Source organism: Mobula hypostoma, chromosome 6 (genome assembly GCF_963921235.1).
Source record: "Mobula hypostoma chromosome 6, sMobHyp1.1, whole genome shotgun sequence".
In the NCBI taxonomy this organism is placed as follows: Eukaryota; Metazoa; Chordata; class Chondrichthyes; order Myliobatiformes; family Myliobatidae; genus Mobula; species Mobula hypostoma.
Genome location: NC_086102.1, coordinates 25,016,300 through 25,036,652, shown reverse-complemented (window position 1 = coordinate 25,036,652; position 20,353 = coordinate 25,016,300). Strand labels below are relative to the sequence as shown.

At 44.3% G+C, this 20,353-nt stretch overlaps 1 protein-coding gene across 1 annotated transcript in view; it reads left to right on the top strand.

The window, feature by feature from the left end:
- The window catches only part of LOC134347877 (C2 domain-containing protein 2), a 94,520-nt gene continuing 74,167 nt past the window's right edge, over positions 1–20,353 (top strand). Inside the window, exons 1-2 of the mRNA XM_063050437.1 lie at positions 1–742; positions 16,293–16,388. Of these exons, the coding sequence (XP_062906507.1) occupies positions 440–742; positions 16,293–16,388 (399 nt within the window). The 5' untranslated portion in view covers positions 1–439. The remainder of the gene's footprint in view (positions 743–16,292; positions 16,389–20,353) is intronic.

The following is a 20,353-nucleotide window of genomic DNA, read 5'->3' as shown; positions in this document are numbered from 1 at the left end:
GCAGGCTGCGGTTCCGTCAGTGCCCTGAGTGAGAGCGGCGAGAGGGCGGTGGTGGTGGTGTTTTTTTTTGGCTTTCTGACCGGCTGGATGTTGTGCGGTGTTAGAGTGCATGTGGGTAGGAAGCGGTTGTGATCGCTGCTGAGGCCGGGGACTGAGCCGTGCTTAGGCCCCTGCTCACCTCTAGGGCCATGGAGGGATTGAGGACGCTGCATTGAACAGGCTTAAATAAGCAACATTTCTAAATGAATTAACATTATCCACGCTTCCTGTTAATCGTAATAAGTTAGGAAATGTGCTCTGATTTTAAATATGTTAGGAAATATAATATAGGAAACTATTTACAATTAATGGATTTTTAAAATATGCTGTGAATATATATTTTTTAAATTCCTATATCCTGCCCCTTTCTGGGACTGGCCTGGAGGGTTTAGCTTCAGTCATGTCTGATGTGGACTTTGGGATGGAGTCTGGTCTCCTGGATGTGTTGAGGTGGTTTGGGCTTGTTTCCTTGTTCCTGGCCTCAGTCCTCACCTTGGCACTGTATGGGCTTCATTGTGTCGTAGGGGTTCCTTGGGGGAGGATTAAAGCGAAGTTTGGGTTTGGGGCTGCAGATTCTCCTCCTAGTGACCCGTCTGATGGGGCGGCCACTCTCCTCTCCTGGCTGCTGTCCTTGGATAGCTGGAACTGTCAGTGGCAGAGAGCTTGGATCAGGGCACTCAACAAGACAGCTACGAAGAACACGGTGAGTTCTCATTTCTAGCTGAAGCTTACTCAACAGAGAATACGAGAGATAACACTGTGAAAGCAAAGGAGCAGAATGGGTGAATGAATTTGGGTTGAAGTATGTTTGAGCCTTGTCTTAGATAGAATGAAACTAAGGATGTGTAAAACAGTGAACGGAATTGACGGTACATAATTAGCATCTCTTGGGCTTGGATGTGGGATTGGAAGTACTGACCTTGTCCTTTGATGTTCTAGTGATTTATTTCCAGACAGGATTTCTGTTTCAAATGTCAACATTTCTGTCTTTCTCATAAACAGTGGAGTGTAACATTTTGCGGAATATTGATCTGTTGTAAATTAAGGTGCACTTATAAGATTTAGTTTGGGGTAGCACCTCAAAGTTACCAGTAATTTTTTTCTGTATAGTTATGTTGCGGGAGTCAGTCAGTCACACACACACACACACACACACACACTCACTCAGTCACACACACACACACACACACACACACACACACACACACACACACAGTCACACACACACACACACACACACACACACACACACACTCAGTCACACACACACACACACACACACACACACACTCACTCAGTCACACACACACACACACACACTCACTCACTCAATGCTGGAGGAACTCGGCAGGTCAGGCAGCATCTATGGAAAGGAATAAACGGTCAAACTTTTGGGCCACGATCCTTCATCGGATCCCTGGCATAGGCATTCAGTCTGACAAGATGTTTGTTTTTAAAGCAGAAAATGCAGAAGATATTCAGTGGGTCAGCAGATCTGTAGAGAAAAGTTTTTATATGTAGGTCTTTCTCCATGGAGAAAGGTTGTTTTTTTTAACGTAAGTCTGTTGACTGGGTCTGCTCTGATTTTTGTTTTACACTTTATACTTTATTGTCGCCAAACAATTGATACTAGAATGTATACTCTTTTATACTCTTGAATAGTATTCATACATCACCTTCACTTGCTACAGGGTCCTAAGCAGCTTGATGTGTATAAAACCACAAACGAGAAAATCTACACATGTTGGAAATCTGAGCAACACACACAAAATGCTGAAGGAACTCTGCTGGTCAGGCAGCATCTATGGGAAAAAGACTGTGTACTCTTTTCCATAGATGCTGCCTGGCCTGCTGAGTTTCTCCAGCATTCTGTGTGTGTTGATGTGTACAAAAATCAAGTTTCTTGGCTCTAGATTGATGTAGTGATTGAACTCAATATTTTTTTAACTTGCCTTTAGCAGGAGAGTTGGAGATACTTAGGTGGGTGATCTACACTTGAATACTTGCTACTTAGGTGGGCGATCTCGGCTGATAGAAGAATATGTGGGGATATTTCTTAAGTCCCAAAGTTTGTAAAGTAGTGACATGTTCAGAATATATGATGACTTTTTTTTAAACACAGAATGATTATCCATTGATGTTTCTGTTGTGTTAGAGGCAACTTTAGAACAGAGATGAGATTTCTTTAGCCAGAGGGTGGTGAATCTGCGGAATTCATTGCCTCAGATGGCTGTGGAGGCCAGGTCATTGGGGATATTTAAGCAAAGCTTAACAGGGCCTTGATTAGTAAGGACATCAAAGGTTATGGAGAGAAGGCAGGAGAATGGTGTTGAAAGGGATAATAAATCAGCCATGATGGAATAGTGGAGCAAACTCTGGGCCAAGTGGCTAACTCTGCTCCTATACCTTGTGGTTTAACTAGGATGACTGGCTCATTTAAAAAAAATGCACATGACCAATGCACCTTAGTGACAGGTCGTCCCAGATCACTTTAGTACAGTCACTGAAACACTTTATGAACTCAGCAACTGATATGCACACATCTAGCTCTTTAAAAACATTACAAGTTACCAGGTATTGATTTCTGTGATGCTGGCAGAGGGATGAAGGTCTGATATCACTAAATAGTGACACTGTTTCCTTTACATTCACCCTACGGCAGAAAACAGGGGTCAGGTTTAACTTTATCAGCTGGACGACAGTTCCTTGCTGGTGTCCCAGCTTAGCTTTTAGTACATAGTTTCAGGAGCAGGAATTGAAACTTCAGATCAGATTCAGAATGTGCGGCCTTCTGAGGCACAGTAGGACAAAGGAAAAAAATCAGGAAACTTTGGACGGATGCCACGAGCTGAAATCTGCAGCAGGCCAAGAGGAGTAAGGAAAGTAAAAAGTGAGCTGGAAAAAGATGGTAGGACAGGAATAAAAGGGCATGAACAAAAGGGCATGAACAAATGATTACAGGCAAGGTCAAGGAAAGCTATAAGGTAATAAAGCTTTGTAAGGGCAGGAGTAACCCGAAAGTGAAAATAGAAGGGATAGTATGATTCAAAGTGAAAATTTAGCAAATGTTTGTGCAAAAACAAGGAAGAGCAGGTAGACTAGGAATGTACCATGTTTTAAAAGGCAGAAAAGAATAGATAATTATGTACCTGTCAGCTTAATAACTTTTTTTTTGGGGGGGTGAAATCATAGGAAACAATTCTGGGAGAGAGTGTCAATGTTTAGCGAGAGTGAGGGTATACAAGAATAGGGAGCAGGGCTTGTCTGCTGCGGAAGCTCATGCAACTATAAGGCCGTACGTTTGATATGGCAAACATAAGAGATTCTGCAGATGCTGGAGAGTAGCACATACAAAATGCTGGAGGAACTCGGGTCAGGCAGCATCTGTGGAATCGAATAAACAGTAGATGTTTCTTCCCACGACCCCTTTTCAGGACTGGATAATGGATGTCAGAATAATAGGGTGCGGGGGGGGTGGAGAGGAGGACTAGCTAGAAGATGATAGGTGAAGCTAGCTAGATGGGAAAGATAAAGGGCTAGAGAAGAAGAAATCTGATAGGAGAGGAGAGTGGACCCGAGGGGAACGGGGAGGGAGGAGGTGCATCAGTATTGCATATTGATTTAAGCAAGATGTTTAATTCTATAAAGTTGATGGAAGTCTCAATACAATTAGTTACAAAACTAATAAATTACAAGAAAAGTGGGCAGTTATTTAAGGTAGAGAAAGGGTGTGTGTGTGTGTATAGAACTAGCACAAGAAGAGTTGCGATCAGGGCTGAATGGAGAGACAAGTTTTGTGTGGGTGGCCTATTCATCTCTTGTTCTCTCGTGTTCTTGTGAAAATCAGGCTGAATGTAAAATTGGCTCAGGACGGAAAACAAAAGGCCATGGCCAACAGGAGTTTTAGTAACTAGAGAGCTGTATGCACAGGACTTCCTAGAATGCCAAGATGCCATAAGAAGAAAGCACTGTAGTGGAGCTAATATATGTATTAATTTGCTGAATAAGTGACCATTAGCTGTAAAACCAGCCTATTTCAGTGCATTACTAGGAATAGATGTGGATTCAGTCCACGTTTCAGGCTCGTAAACACCAAAGATTCTGTAGATGCTACAAATCTTGAGGGAACCCTCCGCCCCCAGACACCAGACACACAACGACACACACTGCTGGAGGAACTCAGCAAGTCAAGCAGCATCAGTGGAGAGGAATAAACAGTCAACGTTTCGGGCCAAGACACTTCATTGGGACTGATTGTAAGCTGGTATTTCGGTGAGGTACAGAGTGAGGGCTGCATGGTCAAAACTCAGCCTTCTGCTTGGCATGTTGCATTTTTTTTCTCAGTGTTCTTGTAGACATGTAGAGAACGGAGATGCACACTTCCACCACAGGGTCTTCTCCATCCATCAGACACCCATTTCCACTTATTCTCCCCATGTTTTCCTCAACTTATCCCAGATTTCGTACATTAGGCGCAACTTACAGCTAGCGAGTAACATGCCAAACAGCATGTCATAGTCACAGAGCACGATAGCACAGAAACAAGCCCCTCAGTCCACCTCGTCCATGGCAAGCTATAATTCTGCCTCGCCCCATGGACCAGCTGCTGGACCATACTCCCGCCACCCATGTGCCCAGGCAAATTTCTCGTAAATGTTGAAATCAAACCGGCCTCCACCACTCCTACTGGCAGCGCATTCCACGTTCACGTGGCTCTCTGAATGAAGGAGTTCCGCTTAAATATTTCACCTTTCACCCTGACTCGGGATGTGCGAGGAAGCTGGAATACCCGTGGGAAATCCATGTGTTCACAGGGAAAATGTGCAATGTCCACACAGGCAGCTCCGGAGATGAGGACTGAGCCCAAGCAGCAGCTCCACTTGCTTCTCTCTGTTACTTGGGTGGAAGCAGAACCAAGGTTTCTGCGTCCTGAAGTCTTGAGGAGTCTCGGCCCAAAACGTCCCCCCTCTGTTCACTTCCATAGATGCTGCCTGACCTGAGTCCCTCCAGCATTTTGTGTGTGTTGCTAAGGTTTCTATCAATCTTGTTGTGCTTATTTATTTCTGTAACAACCCCCCCCTTCCCTCCAGAACAGTCTTGAACTTATTTTCAGCATACAGACTGGCTGCTTGTCTTCCTATGTTTATTGTTCCAATATTCCAAAAAAAGGTTAAATTGGTTCTAATGTACTTTGGAACATCATGAGCTGAAGGCTGCAATGTCAACTCATGCAGTAAGTCTGGTGAAAGCAGAGCAGCCAGATGGCTCTTTCATTTGTCACGTGCAACACTGAACTTGGGGGCAGGGTAGACAAGTGGTTAGCAGTGCGCTTTATAGTGCAGGCGACTGGGGTTCATTTCCCACTGCTGTCTGCCAGGAGTCTGTAATTCCTTGCTGTGACCGTGTGCGTTTCCTTCAGGAGCTCTGGTTTTCCCTCTCAGTCCAAAGATATGCCTAATGGTGGGTTAATCGCTGGCTATCGTTGCTGTTGTTACTCCCATCTGGAACTTTGTCCACAACCGATCACAAACACGATAAAGTCTGCAGATGCAGGAAATCCAAAGCAACACACACAAAATGCTGGAGGAACTCAGCAGGTTGGGCAGCAGCTATGCAAATGAGTCAACGGTTGACTTCTGTCCTAATAAAACATAGAACATAGAATAGTACAGCACATTACAGGCATCTCGGCCCACAATGTTGTGCCGACCCTCAAAGCCTGCCTCCCATATAACCCCACCCACCTTAAATTCCTCCATATACCTGTCTAGTAGTCTCTTAAACTTCACTAGTGATGAAGGGTCTCAGCCCAAAACGCTGACTAGTTACTCTTTTCCTTAGATGCTGCCTGACGTGCTGAGAGCCAACGGCGTTCTGTGTGTGTTGCTCTGAACTGATCACTGTTTATTCGCCTGACTCATTAACTTTGTTTCCCTGTCACTGTTCTCCACATTCTAAACTTATTGCCATATTTTCATTTATCTGCTTTCATGCACGTGTGTGAAGTTAATCATGCAGGAGGATTTATTTATGATAACAGGCCCTTCCAGCCCAATGAGCCTGCGCTGCCCAGTTACGCCCATCTGACTGATTAATGTACTAAGCTGTACGTTTTTGGACTGCGGTAGGAAACTGGAACACCACGCGGCCACAGGGAGAACGTGCAAACTCTTCAGTGACAGCGCCGGGAATTGAACCCGGGTTATTTGGTGCCGCAATGCCATTATACTGTTGGCATTGATTTATTATTGTCACATGCTTGAACTTGCATGCTACTGACTTGGCAACTTGAGATCCTGGAAGATTTAATTTGAGGAGTGGCATGCTGTGCAAAGGTTATTGTTCAGCCAAAAATCAGGTTACTTGGTTGTTGTGGATGTGCTGTTTATCAGCTCTCATTGTCGCTTTTCTAGTATTAAGCAGTGACTACTTCCCAGTAAGTGTTTCACCAGCTATAAATGCTTTCAGAAGTTTTCCACGTTCAAGGTAAGTTTATTGCCAAAGTACATACATGCCACCATATACTATCGTGAGAGTAATTTTCTTGTGGGCATTCACAGCAGTTACAAAGAAACACCATAGAATCAATGAAAGACCACACGCAACAAGACGAAGAAACAACTGATGTGCAAAAGACAACAATCTGTGCAAATCCAAAAATAAATAAAATCAAAACAATAATAATAAATAAGCAATAAATATCAAGTTGAAGAGTCCTTAGGTTGTGGGAAAAGTTTAGTGTTGCAGTGAGTGAAGTTATCCCCTTTGATTCAAAAGCCTGATGATTGAGAGGTAATAACTATTCCTGAACTTGGTGCTGTGTTTCTGGAGGCTCCTGTATCTTCTTCCTGATGGCAATGGCACGAAGAGAGCGTGGCCTGGATGGTGGGGGTCCTCAATGATGGATGCTACTTGCCTGTGATAGTGCTCCTTGTAGATGTGCTCAGTGGTAGGGAGGCAATTCTGAGGCCGAGGGAAGCATTAAGTAAATCCTAGACTTATTAAATGACACAGTTTCTCAGCATTGATTTCCAAAGTGGCTGTGGAAAGTCTGGCCACTTGGGCAAGATGCCACATAGTCATTAATGCTGGTGGAATTGTGCCTTACTGTATTTAGAACACAAAATATGTGTGGGGGGGGGAGGGAATGCATAGCTGTAGAGTATCTTTCAACCCAAGAATAAATTAATATCTATTAATCTTTCATTTGGCTCTTAATTCCATTATGACTTTGCATGTCATGTACAGGAAATGTCCGTGCCAAAATTTGAGTTTTGCTGGCTTGGAGTATGCAGTGTTTTGTTTATTTTGGGTTTGGGAAACTTTGAAAAGTTCAACTTGGGTGATGAAATGAGCCTTGACAAGACAGAGACTACTTTGGTATATCTTGTTTGAGAAGGTAATTTCCACTCAGATTTACTTGGATGCGTTATGTATGTGTATATGACTGGATATTTCCATTCAGAAATATGTGTTTGTGTAATAGGTTGGGTTGGAAATTACTCTTTATTGACTGAGCTAATAAAACTTCTGGCTCTCAACAGGACTCTAAAAGAGAACATCAGATACATTAACTATTCTTTTGAATTGTTAATGTATCGAATTTTTGAGATGCAATTAAAGTTATTTATTTCCATGATTTTTTCTGAAAGTTTATAGATTGCACACTGATGTAATCCTGAACAGCCTGTTGGTTGACAAAAGACCAGCTTATCTTTGAGGTCCCCAGGCGAAATGCCCGGAGCAATGGCCTGTACCTTTAGTTCACTTAAGACCCGTGAGCATCTCTGGCAGGGCTGGCATTCATTGCCGAATTCCTAGTTCTTGTGAGAAAGTGGGGGCAAACCAGACTGCAGTCTGTGTGGTGATAGTGCTCCCACCAGAGCGACTGGATCAGAAGATGAAATACCTTGTATGCGGTACAAGGATTCATTCACAGGCTTTCCCACCTCAGAATTAGAGTAGAAACTAGTCCTTAAGGGTCATTTAAGAAGGCGAAGGGTAGCAATCATACCAGTGTCCAGGAAGAGCAGGATGAGCTGCCTCAACTACTGCCACCTGGTAGTGTTCACATCTACTGTGATGAAGTTCTGCAAGAGACTGGTTATGGCTAGGATTAACTCCTGCCTGAGAAAGGACCCGAACCAGTTGCAAGTCACTGACCAATCTAGCAGCAGGACACAATCCCACGAGCATTCGGGTCTGCTTCGGGGCACCTAGACATCTGCAGAGTTGGGTTGCTGCTTATCAATCACAGCTCAGTGTTCAACACCATCACTATTAATTACTAAGTTTCAAAAGCTGGACCTCTGTGTGTCCCTCAGCAACTGGATTCTTGACTTCCTTATTGGGAGACTAGTCAATGAAGATTAGAAATAACATCTCCTCGGTGACAATCATCACAGGCGCACCTCGTTTATGTGCTCAGCCCACTGTTCTACTCACTCTACACTCATGACTGCGTGGCTAAGCACAGCTCAGACTCCATCTATAAATTCACTGATCGCAGGACTGTTGTTGGCAGCATCTCAGATGGTGACAAAGAGATCTATATGAGTCAGAGCAAGAGAGAGATCGGCCAACTGCTTTTGCAACAATAACCTCACATTCTATACACAAAATAATCTGCAGATGGTGGGGTCAAAGCAATACTCACAACACGCTGGAGGAACTCAGCAGGTTGGGCAGCATCCATGGAAACGATCGGTCGACGTTTCGGGCCGCAATCCTTCGTCAGGGCCAACGAAGGGTTCCGGCCCAAAACGTCGACCGATCTTTTCCACTGATGCTGCCCCACCTGCTGAGTTCCTCTAGCCTGTTGTGAGTGTTACCTCACATTCTATGTCAGCAGGACCAAGGAAGTGACTGTGAAATTCAGGAAGGGGAAGTTGGGTGAACACTTGCCAATCTTCACCGAGGGGTCAGTAGTGGAAGGGATGAGCAGTTTCAAGTTCTTGGGTGTCAGCATCTCGGAGGATATGTCCTGGGCCCAACACATTGCATTCATACAGAAGGCTCACCAGTGGCTCTACTTTGTGGAGATTTGGTATGTCACTAAAGACTCTTACAAAATTCTGTAGATGTATGGTGAAGAACATTCTAACTAGTTTCATCCCCTCCAGTTCGCCTAGCAGCCCCAACTAGGAGTTGAGGATGCCATCGTCTACCTGCTGAACCGTGTCTACGCCCACCTGGACAAGCCAGCGAGCACTGTGAGGGTCATGTTTTTTGACTTCTCCAGTGCGTTCAACACCATCCGCCCTGCTCTGCTGGGGGAGAAGCTGACAGCGATGCAGGTGGATGCTTTCCTGGTGTCATGGATTCTTGATTACCTGACTGGCAGACCACAGTACGTGTGCTTGCAACTGTGTGTCCGACAGAGTGATCAGCAGCACTGGGGCTCCACAGGGGACTGTCTTGTCTCCCTTTCTCTTCACCATTTACATCTCGGACTTCAACTACTGCACAGAGTCTTGTCATCTTCAGAAGTTTTCTGATGACTCTGCCATAGTTGGATGCATCAGCAAGGGAGATGAGACTGAGTACAGGGTTACGGTAGGAAACTTTATCACATGGTGTGAGCAGAATTATCTGCAGCTTAATGTGAAAAAGACTAAGGAGCTGGTGGTAGACCTGAGGAGAGCTAAGGTACCAGTGACCCCTGTTTCCATCCAGGGGGTCAGTGTGGACATGGTGGAGGATTACAAATACCTGGGGATACGAATTGACAATAAACTGGACGGGTCAAAGAACACTGAGGCTGTCTACAAGAAGGATCAGAGCCATCTCTATTTCCTGAGGAGACTGAGGTCCTTTAACATCTGCCGGACGATGCTGAGGATGTTCTACGAGTCTGTGGTGGCCAGTGCTATCATGTTTGCTGTTGTGTGCTGGGGCAGCAGGCTGAGGGTAGCAGACACCAACAGAATCAACAAACTCATCCGTAAGGCCAGTGATGTTGTGGGGATGGAACTGGACTCTCTGACGGTGGTGTCTGAAAAGAGGATGCTGTCTAAGTTGCATACCATCTTGGTCAATGTCTCCCATCCACTACATAATGTACTGGGTGGGCACAGGAGTACATTCAGCCAGAGACTCATTCCACCGAGATGCAACACAGAGCGTCATAGGAAGTCATTCCTGCCTGTGGCCATCAGACTTTAAAACTCCTCCCTTGGAGGGTCAGACACCCAGAGCCAATAGGCTGGTCCTGGACTTATTTCCTGGCATAATTTACATATTACTGTTTAACTATTTATGGTTTTATTACTATTTATTATTCTGGTGCAACTGTAATGAAAACCAATTTCCCCTGGGATCAATAAAGTATGACTAGGACTAATTCCATCACTGCCTGATACAGAAGCTCCAATGCACAAAACTGCAAGAGGCTGCAGCCAGCTCCATCACATGTACAACCCACTTCACCATCAGGAAGGCAGCATCCATCACTGAGGACTCTCACCATCTGGCCCATGCCGTCTTCTAATTCCTACCATCGGTTAGTGGAAGCCTATTGACGGGAACTGCTTCTTCTCCCCCCCCCCCAATCAGAACTGTCTATGAACACTACTTTTTTTTTGCATGATTTATTTAGGTTTGTACTGCTATCACAAAACAACATACTTCATGTCATACAAGTCAGTGATATAAACCTGATTCTAATTCCAAGGATAATATGTGATTTGAAGGGGAACCTGCAAGTACTCTTATTCCTGTGAGGTTGCTGTCTTCATCTTCCATCGTGGTAGAGATTGCATCAAATTTGGGAAATGCTGTTGAAGATGCTGCTGGGGCAAGCACTGTAGCATAGCAGTTAGTGAAGCACTATTATAGTGCCAGCAACAACACAAAATGCTGAAGGAACTCAGCAGCTAGGACTCCTGAAGGATCTCGGCCCGAAATGTTGACTGTACTCCTTTCCATAGATACTGCCTGAACTCCTCCAGCATTTTGTGTGTGTTATTTGGATTTTTGGCATCTGCAGATTTTCTCTTGTTTATAATGCCAGCAACCCTGTTTCAATTTCTGCCGTTGTCTGTAAGGCGTTGCATTAAATGATACACATATGGTCAAGAGGTTCAATTATTGTTCAGGCCAAACATCAGAATGGGGAAGGAATGTGATCTAAGTGACTTTGACTGTGGAATGATTGTTGGTGCCAGACAGGGTGGTTTGAGTATCTCAGAAACAGCTGATCTCCTGCAGCTGATCTCCTGGGGTTTTCACACACAACAGTCTCTAGAGTTTACAGAGAATGGTGCAAAAAAAATCCAGAGGCCAGCAGTTCTATGGGCAAAAACGCCTTGTTAATGGAAGATACAAACACGAGGAAATCTGCAGATGCTGGAATTTCAAGCAACACACATAAAAGTTGCTGATGAATGCAGCAGGACAGGCAGCATCTCTGGGAAGAGGTACAGTCGATGTTTCGAACCGAGACCCTTCGTCAGGACTAACTGAAAGAAGAGCTAGTAAGAGATTTGAAAGTGAGAGGCGGAGGGATGGAGCCAAGAGCTGGACAGTTGATTGGCAAAAGGGATATGAGAGGATCATGGGCAGGAGGCCCAGGGAGAAGGAAAAGGGGGAGGGGGGGAAAAACCCAGAGGATGGGCAAGGGGTATAGTCAGAGGGACAGAGGGAGAAAAAGGAGAGAGAAATAAAGAAAGAGAATGTGTGTGTATATAAATAAATAAATAATGGATAGGGTACGAGGAGGAGGTGGGGCATTAGTGGAAGTTTGAGAAGTCAGTGTTCATGCCATCAGGTTGGAGGCTACCCAGACGGAATATAAGGTGTTGTTCCTCCAACCTGAGTGTGGCTTCATCTTTACAGTAGAGGAGGCCGTGGATAGACATGTCAGAATGGGAATGGGATGTGGAATTAAAATGTGTGGCCACTGGGAGATCCTGCTTTCTCTGGCGGACAGAGCGTAGGTGTTCAGCGAAACGATCTCCCAGTCTGCGTCGGGTCTCGCCAATATATAGAAGGCCACATCGGGAGCACCGGACGCGGTATATCACCCCAGCCGACTCAGGTGAAGTGTCGCCTCACCTGGAAGGACTGTCTGGGGCCCTGAATGGTGGTAAGGGAGGAAGTGTAAGGGCATGTGTAGCACTTGTTCCGCTTACAAGGATAAGTGCCAGGAGGGAGATCGATGGGGAGGGATGGGGGGGACGAATGGACAAGGGAGTGCGTAGGGAGCGGTTTCTGCAGAAAGCAGAGTGGAGGGGAGGGAAGGATGTGCTTAGTGGTGGGATTCCATTGGAGGTGGCGGAAGTTACGGAGAATAATATGTTGGACAAGGAGGCTGGTGGGGTGGTAGGTGAGGACCGGGGAACCCTATTCCTAGTGGGGTGGTGGGAGGATGGAGTGAGAGCAGATGTGCGTGAAATGGGAGAGATGCGTTTGAGAGCAGAGTTGATGGTGGAGGAAGGGAAGCCCCTTTCTTTAAAAAAGGAGGACATCTCCTTCGTCCTGGAATGAAATGCCTCATCCTGAGAGCAGATGTGGCAGAGATGGAGGAATTGCGAGAAGGGGATGGCATTTTTGCAAGAGACAGGGTGAGAAGAGGAATAGTCCAGATAGCTGTGAGAGTCAGTCGGCTTATAGTAGACATCAGTAGATAAGCTGTCTCCAGAGACAGAGACAGAAAGATCTAGAAAGGGGAGGGAGGTGTTGGAAATGGACCAGGTAAACTTGAGGACAGGGTAAAAGTTGGAGGCAAAGTTAATGAAGTCAACGAGCTCAGCATGCGTGCAGGAAGCAGCGCCAATGCAGTTGTTAATGTAGTGAAGGAAAAGTGGGGGACAGATACCAGAATAGGTTTGGAACATAGATTGTTCCACAAAGCCAACAAAAAAGCAGGTATAGCTGGGACCCATACGGGTGCCCATGGCTACACTTTTAGTTTGGAGGAAGTGGGACTCCGTAACTTCCGCCACCTCCAACAGGATCCCACCACCATGCACATCTTTCCCTCTCCCCCCCTCTCTGCTTTCCACAGGGATCACTCCCTATGCGACTCCCTTGTTCATTCGTTCCCCCCATCCCTCCCCACTGATCTCCCTCCTGGTACTTATCCGTGTAAGCGGAACAAGTGCTACATGTCCCCTTACATTTTCTCCCTCACTACCATTCAGGGCCCCAGACAGTCCTTCCAGGTGAGGTGACACTTCACCAGTGAGTCGGCTGGGGTGATATACTGCATCCGGTGCTCCCGATGTGGCCTTTTATATATTGGCGAGACCCGACACAGACTGGGAGATCGTTTTGCTGAACATCTACGCTCTGTCCGCCAGAGAAAGCAGGATCTCCCAGTGGCCACACATTTTAATTCCACGTCCCATTCCCATTCTAATATGTCTATCGACGGCCTCCTCTATATAAAGATGAAGCCACACTCAGGTTGGAGAAACAACACCTTATATTCTGTCTGGGTAGCCTCCAACCTGATGGCACGAACATTGACTTATCAAACTTCTGCTAATGCCCCACCTCCCCCTCGTACCCCATCTGTTATTTATTTATATACACACATTCTTTCTCTTGCTCTCCTTTTTCTCCCTCTGTCCCTCTGACTATACCCCTTGCCCATCCTCTGGGTTTTCCCTCCCTCCCTCTTTTCCTTCTCCCTGGGTCTCCTGTCCCATGATCCTCTCATATCCCTTTTGCCAATCACCTGTCCAGCTCTTGGCTCCATCCCTCCCCCTCCTGTGTTCTCCTATCATTTCGGATCTCCCCCTCCCCCTCCCACTTTCAAATCTCTTACGAGCTCTTCTTTCAGTTAGTCCTGATGGTTTAGGCCCGAAACGTCGACTGTACCTCTTCCTAGAGATGCTGCCTAGCCTGCTGCGTTCACCAGCAACTTTGATGTGTGTTGCTTGTTAATGGAAGAGGTTAGAGGAGAATGCCAGACTGGTTCAAGGTGACAGTAACTCAAATGACCATGCATTACAACAGTGGTGTGCAGAAGAGTGTCTCTAAACGTGCAACACATTGAACATTGAAGTGGATGAGATGTAGCAGCAGAGGATCATAAACATACTCAGTAGCCACTTTATTAAGTACAAGAGGTACCTAAGAAAATGGCCACAGTGTAAATAGATAAAATATTGTACGTCTTTGTCATCATAACATCATATTTCTTTTCTTGTACACTGAAGCACACTCTGCAAAATGGCATACCTTTTGAGTAGGAATGGACTCTGGTGGAGGTTGGTGCAGATATTTCCTGAAGTGCATCAGTATTTACAAGTTACAATGAAAAAGCGATCTAGTCGTTTCAATGTGATATCTCAAAGTACCAGACAAATTGATTTGAGAACAGTCTTTACTTAAAGATTCAGCCATGTGTTGCCTCGAAAGCACAAAGGTTCAAGTTTATTGTCATCTGACTGTGGAGAAACAACATTCCTCTGGGACATGCTGCACCCACAGAACATATATTACATGCAGCACCAAAAACAAAATATCACCATAAATAAGCTAATAAAATATAATTCAAAGTGCATGTAGTACTCATTAGATTAGATTATGAGAACACTCAGTCCTCTTTTATTGTCATTTAGAAATGATACAATGTTTCTCCAGAGTGATATCACGGAAAAACAGGACAAACCAAAGACTTAACACTGACAGAACCACATGATTATAACATATAGTTACAGCAGTGCAAAGCAATACCATAATTTGATGAAGAACAAACCATGGGCACGGTAAAAAAAAAAGTCTCAAAGTCCCCGAGTCGATAGACTCCCGAGTCCCCAATAGCAGGCGGCAAAAGGGAGAAACTCACTGCCATAAACCTCCAGGCACCGTCATCTTGCTGATGTCTTGGAAGCAGCCGACACTGAGTCCGTCCATCCGAAAACTTCGAGCCTCCAACCAGCCCCTCTGATACAGCCTCCCGAGCACCATCGACCTCGCTCTGGCCGCTGAAACAAGCAAAGCCGAGGATTCGGGGCCTTCTGCTCCGGAGATTCCGGTTACCACTCGGTAGCAGCGGCAGCAAAGCGGGCATTTCAGAAGTTTCTCCATATATTCCTCCGTACTCTCACATCTGTCTCCATCAAATCAGAATTGTGCACGGTACCCTACATGACAGATTACAGATATCATTCACCGGAGAGGCCGCATGCGCTGCCATCTTCTCCTCCTCATTACGCAGCATTAGTAAACAGTACAGTAAACAGCTTGCTATCCTAGCGATGAGACCTTGGTGGTGGTGGGGTATTCATTAGTCTCACAGCCTGGGGGAAGAAGCTGTTACCCAGTCTGGCAGTCCTAGTCATGAGGCTCCCGAACTGCTTTCCTGACGGTAGTGGGTCAAAGAGATTGTGGATGGATGGTAGGAATCCTCAACAATGCTTCAGGTCCTTCCTCTACGACGCTGCTGGTAAATGTCACAAATAGAGGGGAGGAAGACGCCGGTGCTCCTCTTGGCAGTTTTTACCATCTTCTGTAGGGTCTTGCAGCTTCTGCATTATACAATGATGCAGCCAGACAGGACACTCTCAACTGTGCTCCCACAGAAAGTTGTACCTCCTGTACTTAATAAAGTGGCCGCACTCATGGTCTTCTGCTGTAGCCCATCCACGTCAAGGTTTGACACGTGTGTTCAGCGATGCTCTTCTGTACACAACTGTTGTGTGGTTATTTCAGTTACTGCCGCCTTCCTGTCAGCTTGAACCAGTCTGGCCATTCTCCTCTGATCCCGCTCGCTAAAGTGCTTTTGCCGACAGGACTGCCACTCACTGGATTTTTTTTTGTTTTTCATACCATTCTCTGTAAACGCTAGAGACAGTTGTGACAGTTATGCATGAAACCCTAGGAGATCAGCAATTTCTGAGACACTCAAATCACCCTGCCTGACACCAACAATCATTTCATGGTCAAAGTCGCTTGGATCAAATTTCTTCCCCATTCTGATAGTTGGTCTGAACAACAACTGAACCTCTTGACCATGTCTGCATGCTTTTATACATTGAGTTGCTGACACATGATTGGCTGATTAGATATTTGCATTAATGAGCAGGTGTACATAAACTGGCCACTGAGTGTATATGTTGCATATTAAACTTTTTGCGTACAATTTTTAAATTACTCACAGCATGCATTGTCTTTTATTTGTACTCTTTATGTTATCAAGTATGCTACTGTGTTGGAGTTTGCAGTTTGACTTTTCTGTCCATTTTAGTTTGCACTTTGGGGAACTGATATTGAGTAATTTTATTTCCACTTTTTCTTTTTAGAGTTCATTCCAGCTGACTATTGATAATGCAGCTCTGTCTTCATCACCACTGACTCTGAGTCGTGTTACCAGTGTTATCAAATCAGAACAACACTTGGTGAGTACCGTGCAGTGTCTGTGTGTAACAGTATTCTCATTGACTTGATTTGTTGTGATCTTGATGGGGACTGAAATATTCATTAGAGTTTCTCAGTCTTGGAATTGAGGGAAGATTTCACTTTCATGTTCGACATTTATGAGCAAAAGCTCCACACTTGGTTATGCAGTAATTTTCTGATGTCGCCCATTGTTTTATATTTATCTGACAGGAAGTACAAGTTAGTTTGTATTCTCACTCACCTTTCCTTGTGCTGGGTTCAATGTGGGTATTGTCTGAAATATGAGAGCAGATGATACACTTGTTTCTTCTAACTTCTTTAGACGCTTTGTTTCATGATATAACCAAAAGACACATAAGCAGATTTAGGCCATTTGGCCCCTCGAGCCTACTCCACCATTCCATCTGGCTGATTTAACAACTTCCCAATCCTTTAGCTGCTCACTATTTTTGCTGTATTATATGGCCCCTCTCTTACTTTTGTGCTGTCTTTAATTTCCTTATCAGCCACATTTGCCTCACCCTCCAGTTAGAATCCTACTCTTGAGGATAGATCTATCCTGCAACTTCTGAATTGCTCCCAGAAACTCCAGCCACTGCTGTTCTACTGCTATCCCTGCTAGTGTCCTCTTCCATTAATCTTTGGCCAGCTCCTCTCTCATGCTTCTGTAATTCCCTTTAATATTGATACATCTGATTTTAGCCTCTCACTCTCAAACAGCAGGGTGAATTCTATCATATTATTATCAATACCTCCTCAGGGTTCCTTTATCTTAAGCTTCCTAATCAAACGCAATTCATTACACAAAATTGACTTTTCCCTGGTGGGCTCAACCAGAAGCTATTCTAAAAAGCCATCTTGTAGGCATTCTACAAATTCTTTCTCTTGGGGTCTAGCACCAACCTGATTTTTCCCAATCTGCCTACATATTAAAATCTGCCATGACTGACATAATATTACATACCGTTTCTAACTCCTGTCATAATTTGTACCCCATATCTCAGCTACTATTTGGAGGCCTGCATATAACTCCCTTTAGGGTCTTTTTACCCTTTCAGTTTTGGAACTCTACCCACAAGGAGTATGTCACGTCTTTCCAAGGATTTGATTTCATTTTTTTTACCCACAGAGCCATCCCACCTCCTCTGCCTAAAGGCCTGTCCTTTCAATACAATGTGTAACTTAGGATGTTAAATTCCCAACCCTGATCTTCTTTCAGCCATGATTCATTGATGTCCACATCATACCTGCCAATTTTTAACTATGCTACAAGATCCATCTACATTAGTCCATATACCATATGCATTCAAATATGGTAACTTCAGCCCGTATTCATCACCCTTTTCAACTTTGCCCCCATGTTACTGAAAGTTAAATTCTGATACCTTTCTAAACCTTGTCTTTTTAATAATTCTGGAGACATTTGGAAAGAGTAGCTACTTTAATGATTTATTTTGGCTTTGGAAAACTTTCTGTTGCCATGATGCCTGCAATGGCCCCCACCCCTGCAAGGTGAATACTTTCTGGATCGTATGCTTCTTGAGACACTCGAACTGGCTCTGGCTGGGCTTGAGTGTGTTAGTACTTTCAGAGGGTCCATCACCACCACCCCTTTCAGCCCCCCCCCCCAGGTTGTTTTCATGCTTCTCATAAAGATCTAGATAGAGTGGATGTGGAGAGGATGTTTCCTATAATTGGGAGCACAGTCTCAGAAAAGAGGGACATCCCTTTAGAACAGAGGTGAGGAGGAATTTCTTTAGCCAGAGCATGGTGAATCTGCGGAATTCATTGCCACAGACGGCTGTGGAGGCCAAGTCATTGGTATATTTAAAGTGGACATTTGATAGGTTCGTTATTAGTAAGGGTGTCAAAGGTTATGGGGAGAAGGCGGGAGAATGTGGTTGAGAGGGATAATACATCAGCCATGATGGAGTGGCAGAGCAGACTTAATAGGCCAAATAACCTAATTCTGCTCCTATGTTTTAATGATCTTATTTCACTTTTTATCCGACCATTGAATTTGCTCTTTTAACCACATGCTTAACATTGATCCTATTAGATCACCTCTGCTTTTCATAGCATGTGATGCACTTCAAGGAATATCTCCAAAAACCACTTGAAGTCATCCATTAAGTCAATATTTATTTGCATCAATGACCCGTGTGTACAGCAATTGATTGCATCGTAGCTTCTAGTCTAATGGATAACTTTTTGCTAACAGCGATGTACTTTGTGACCAATTTATTAGGTACCCATACACCTTGCTAATGTAAATATCTAATTAGCCATTCAGGTGGCCGCAATTTGATGCATAAAACCTCATGGTCAAGAGATTCAGTTGTTGTTCAAACCAAACACTAGAAAAGGGGGAAGGAATGTGATCTGAGTGACTTTGACTGTAGAATGATTGTTGGTACCAGATGGTGTGGTTTGAGTATCTCAGAAACTGCTGATCTTTTGGGATCTTCATGCACAACAGTCTAGAGTTTACAGAGATTGGCGCAAAAAAAACATCCTCCAATGAGTGGTAGTTCAAGGTCAAAACATCTTGTTAATGAGAGAGATCACAGGAGAATGGCCAGACTGATTCAAGCTCACGGAAAGGCGACAGTATGAAAATTATAAAAATGCATCGTAGTTTCTAACTTATTGAAGTAGTAAAATCATTTCATTTTCACTCTCAGCTGTTTCTGGCAACTCCAAGCATTGAATGATTAAAACCACAGTGAGCAAAGCAGTTCTGAATTGTCTTTCTGCTTACTTTTTGCCAACTGTCAGTGACAAAATTCACTACTTTTTGAACACAAAACACGTGCAAGTGACATTATTTAAAAACTGTTCGCTCCAAGTATGGTCACAACAAGTGCTCGCAACTAACGCTACTTAGAAACTGTTCAGCAACAGTCTCCTGTCCTAATTAAACAGCATAGTGTCCCCAATAAACAAAGGGAATCCCGGCTATTTTGACAATTAGTTTTTGTTCTTTAAGAGTTGTCCCAAATAAGTGGCTGCCCTGATTAACTGATGGTGTATATATACGCACGCACACTTGCCAGCAATGATTGCAGACCTCCAGTAAGAAAAGCACACACTAATATACAGGTATATACTGGATGAGAATGTAGTTGGTCTAATTACAAAATTTGTTCCCATGCTACATTTTTGTTAAGGGGTTATAACAATTGTAGTATTGCAGTCTTTGAGTAATATGCATAATCTATAAGTACTTGGAAGATTAAAGAAAGGAACTCTGTAATTTCCTCTGTACATCCCTTAACCTAGGATGTCTCTCAACTGAACCAGATTTTGCTTTTGAAATTGATTTTAGTTGCTGAAACAGCCTTTCAATCAAAAGGTTTCAGGTTCAACTGCTACCTACTGAACCACAATTATCTCCTTTTATCTGCAATGTGGAGGCTTGGCTAACTTCTTTAGTTCTGATGGCACCACTAAGTGGTTGCAACTTGGTTTGGAACAGTGGCTCAAACGCCCAGGAAAATATGCTGCGGTGTAGTGGCCTCGGCCCAGTACGTCACATGGAAATCTCTCCCACCGTTGAAAGTGTCTGCATGAGGCACTGCCTCAAAACAGCAGCATCAGTCATCAAAGACCACCAACGTTCTGGGTCATGCCATCTTTTTGTGGCTGTCATTGGGAAGGAGGTACATGAGACTGATGTCACGGTGTGCACTGTCAAATGACTGAACTCGGGTGCGGAGGAATGACAGACTCCCATGTAAAGACAGAAACGAGTTTACTCAGGAATTTCAAATGAACTTCAGTTGCTTGTCTAAGAACTCTGTGAGACGAATCCTTCTCGAAACACATAAGGACCTGCACTAATTTGGACTCCGCTTTCAATAAGTGCAGTACGCTGAAAACCTGTGCCAGTCAAAATAAACTTGACAAACAGGAAGTACAAGGGCTTAATAACTCTAGATAAGATGATAATTAACAAATACAA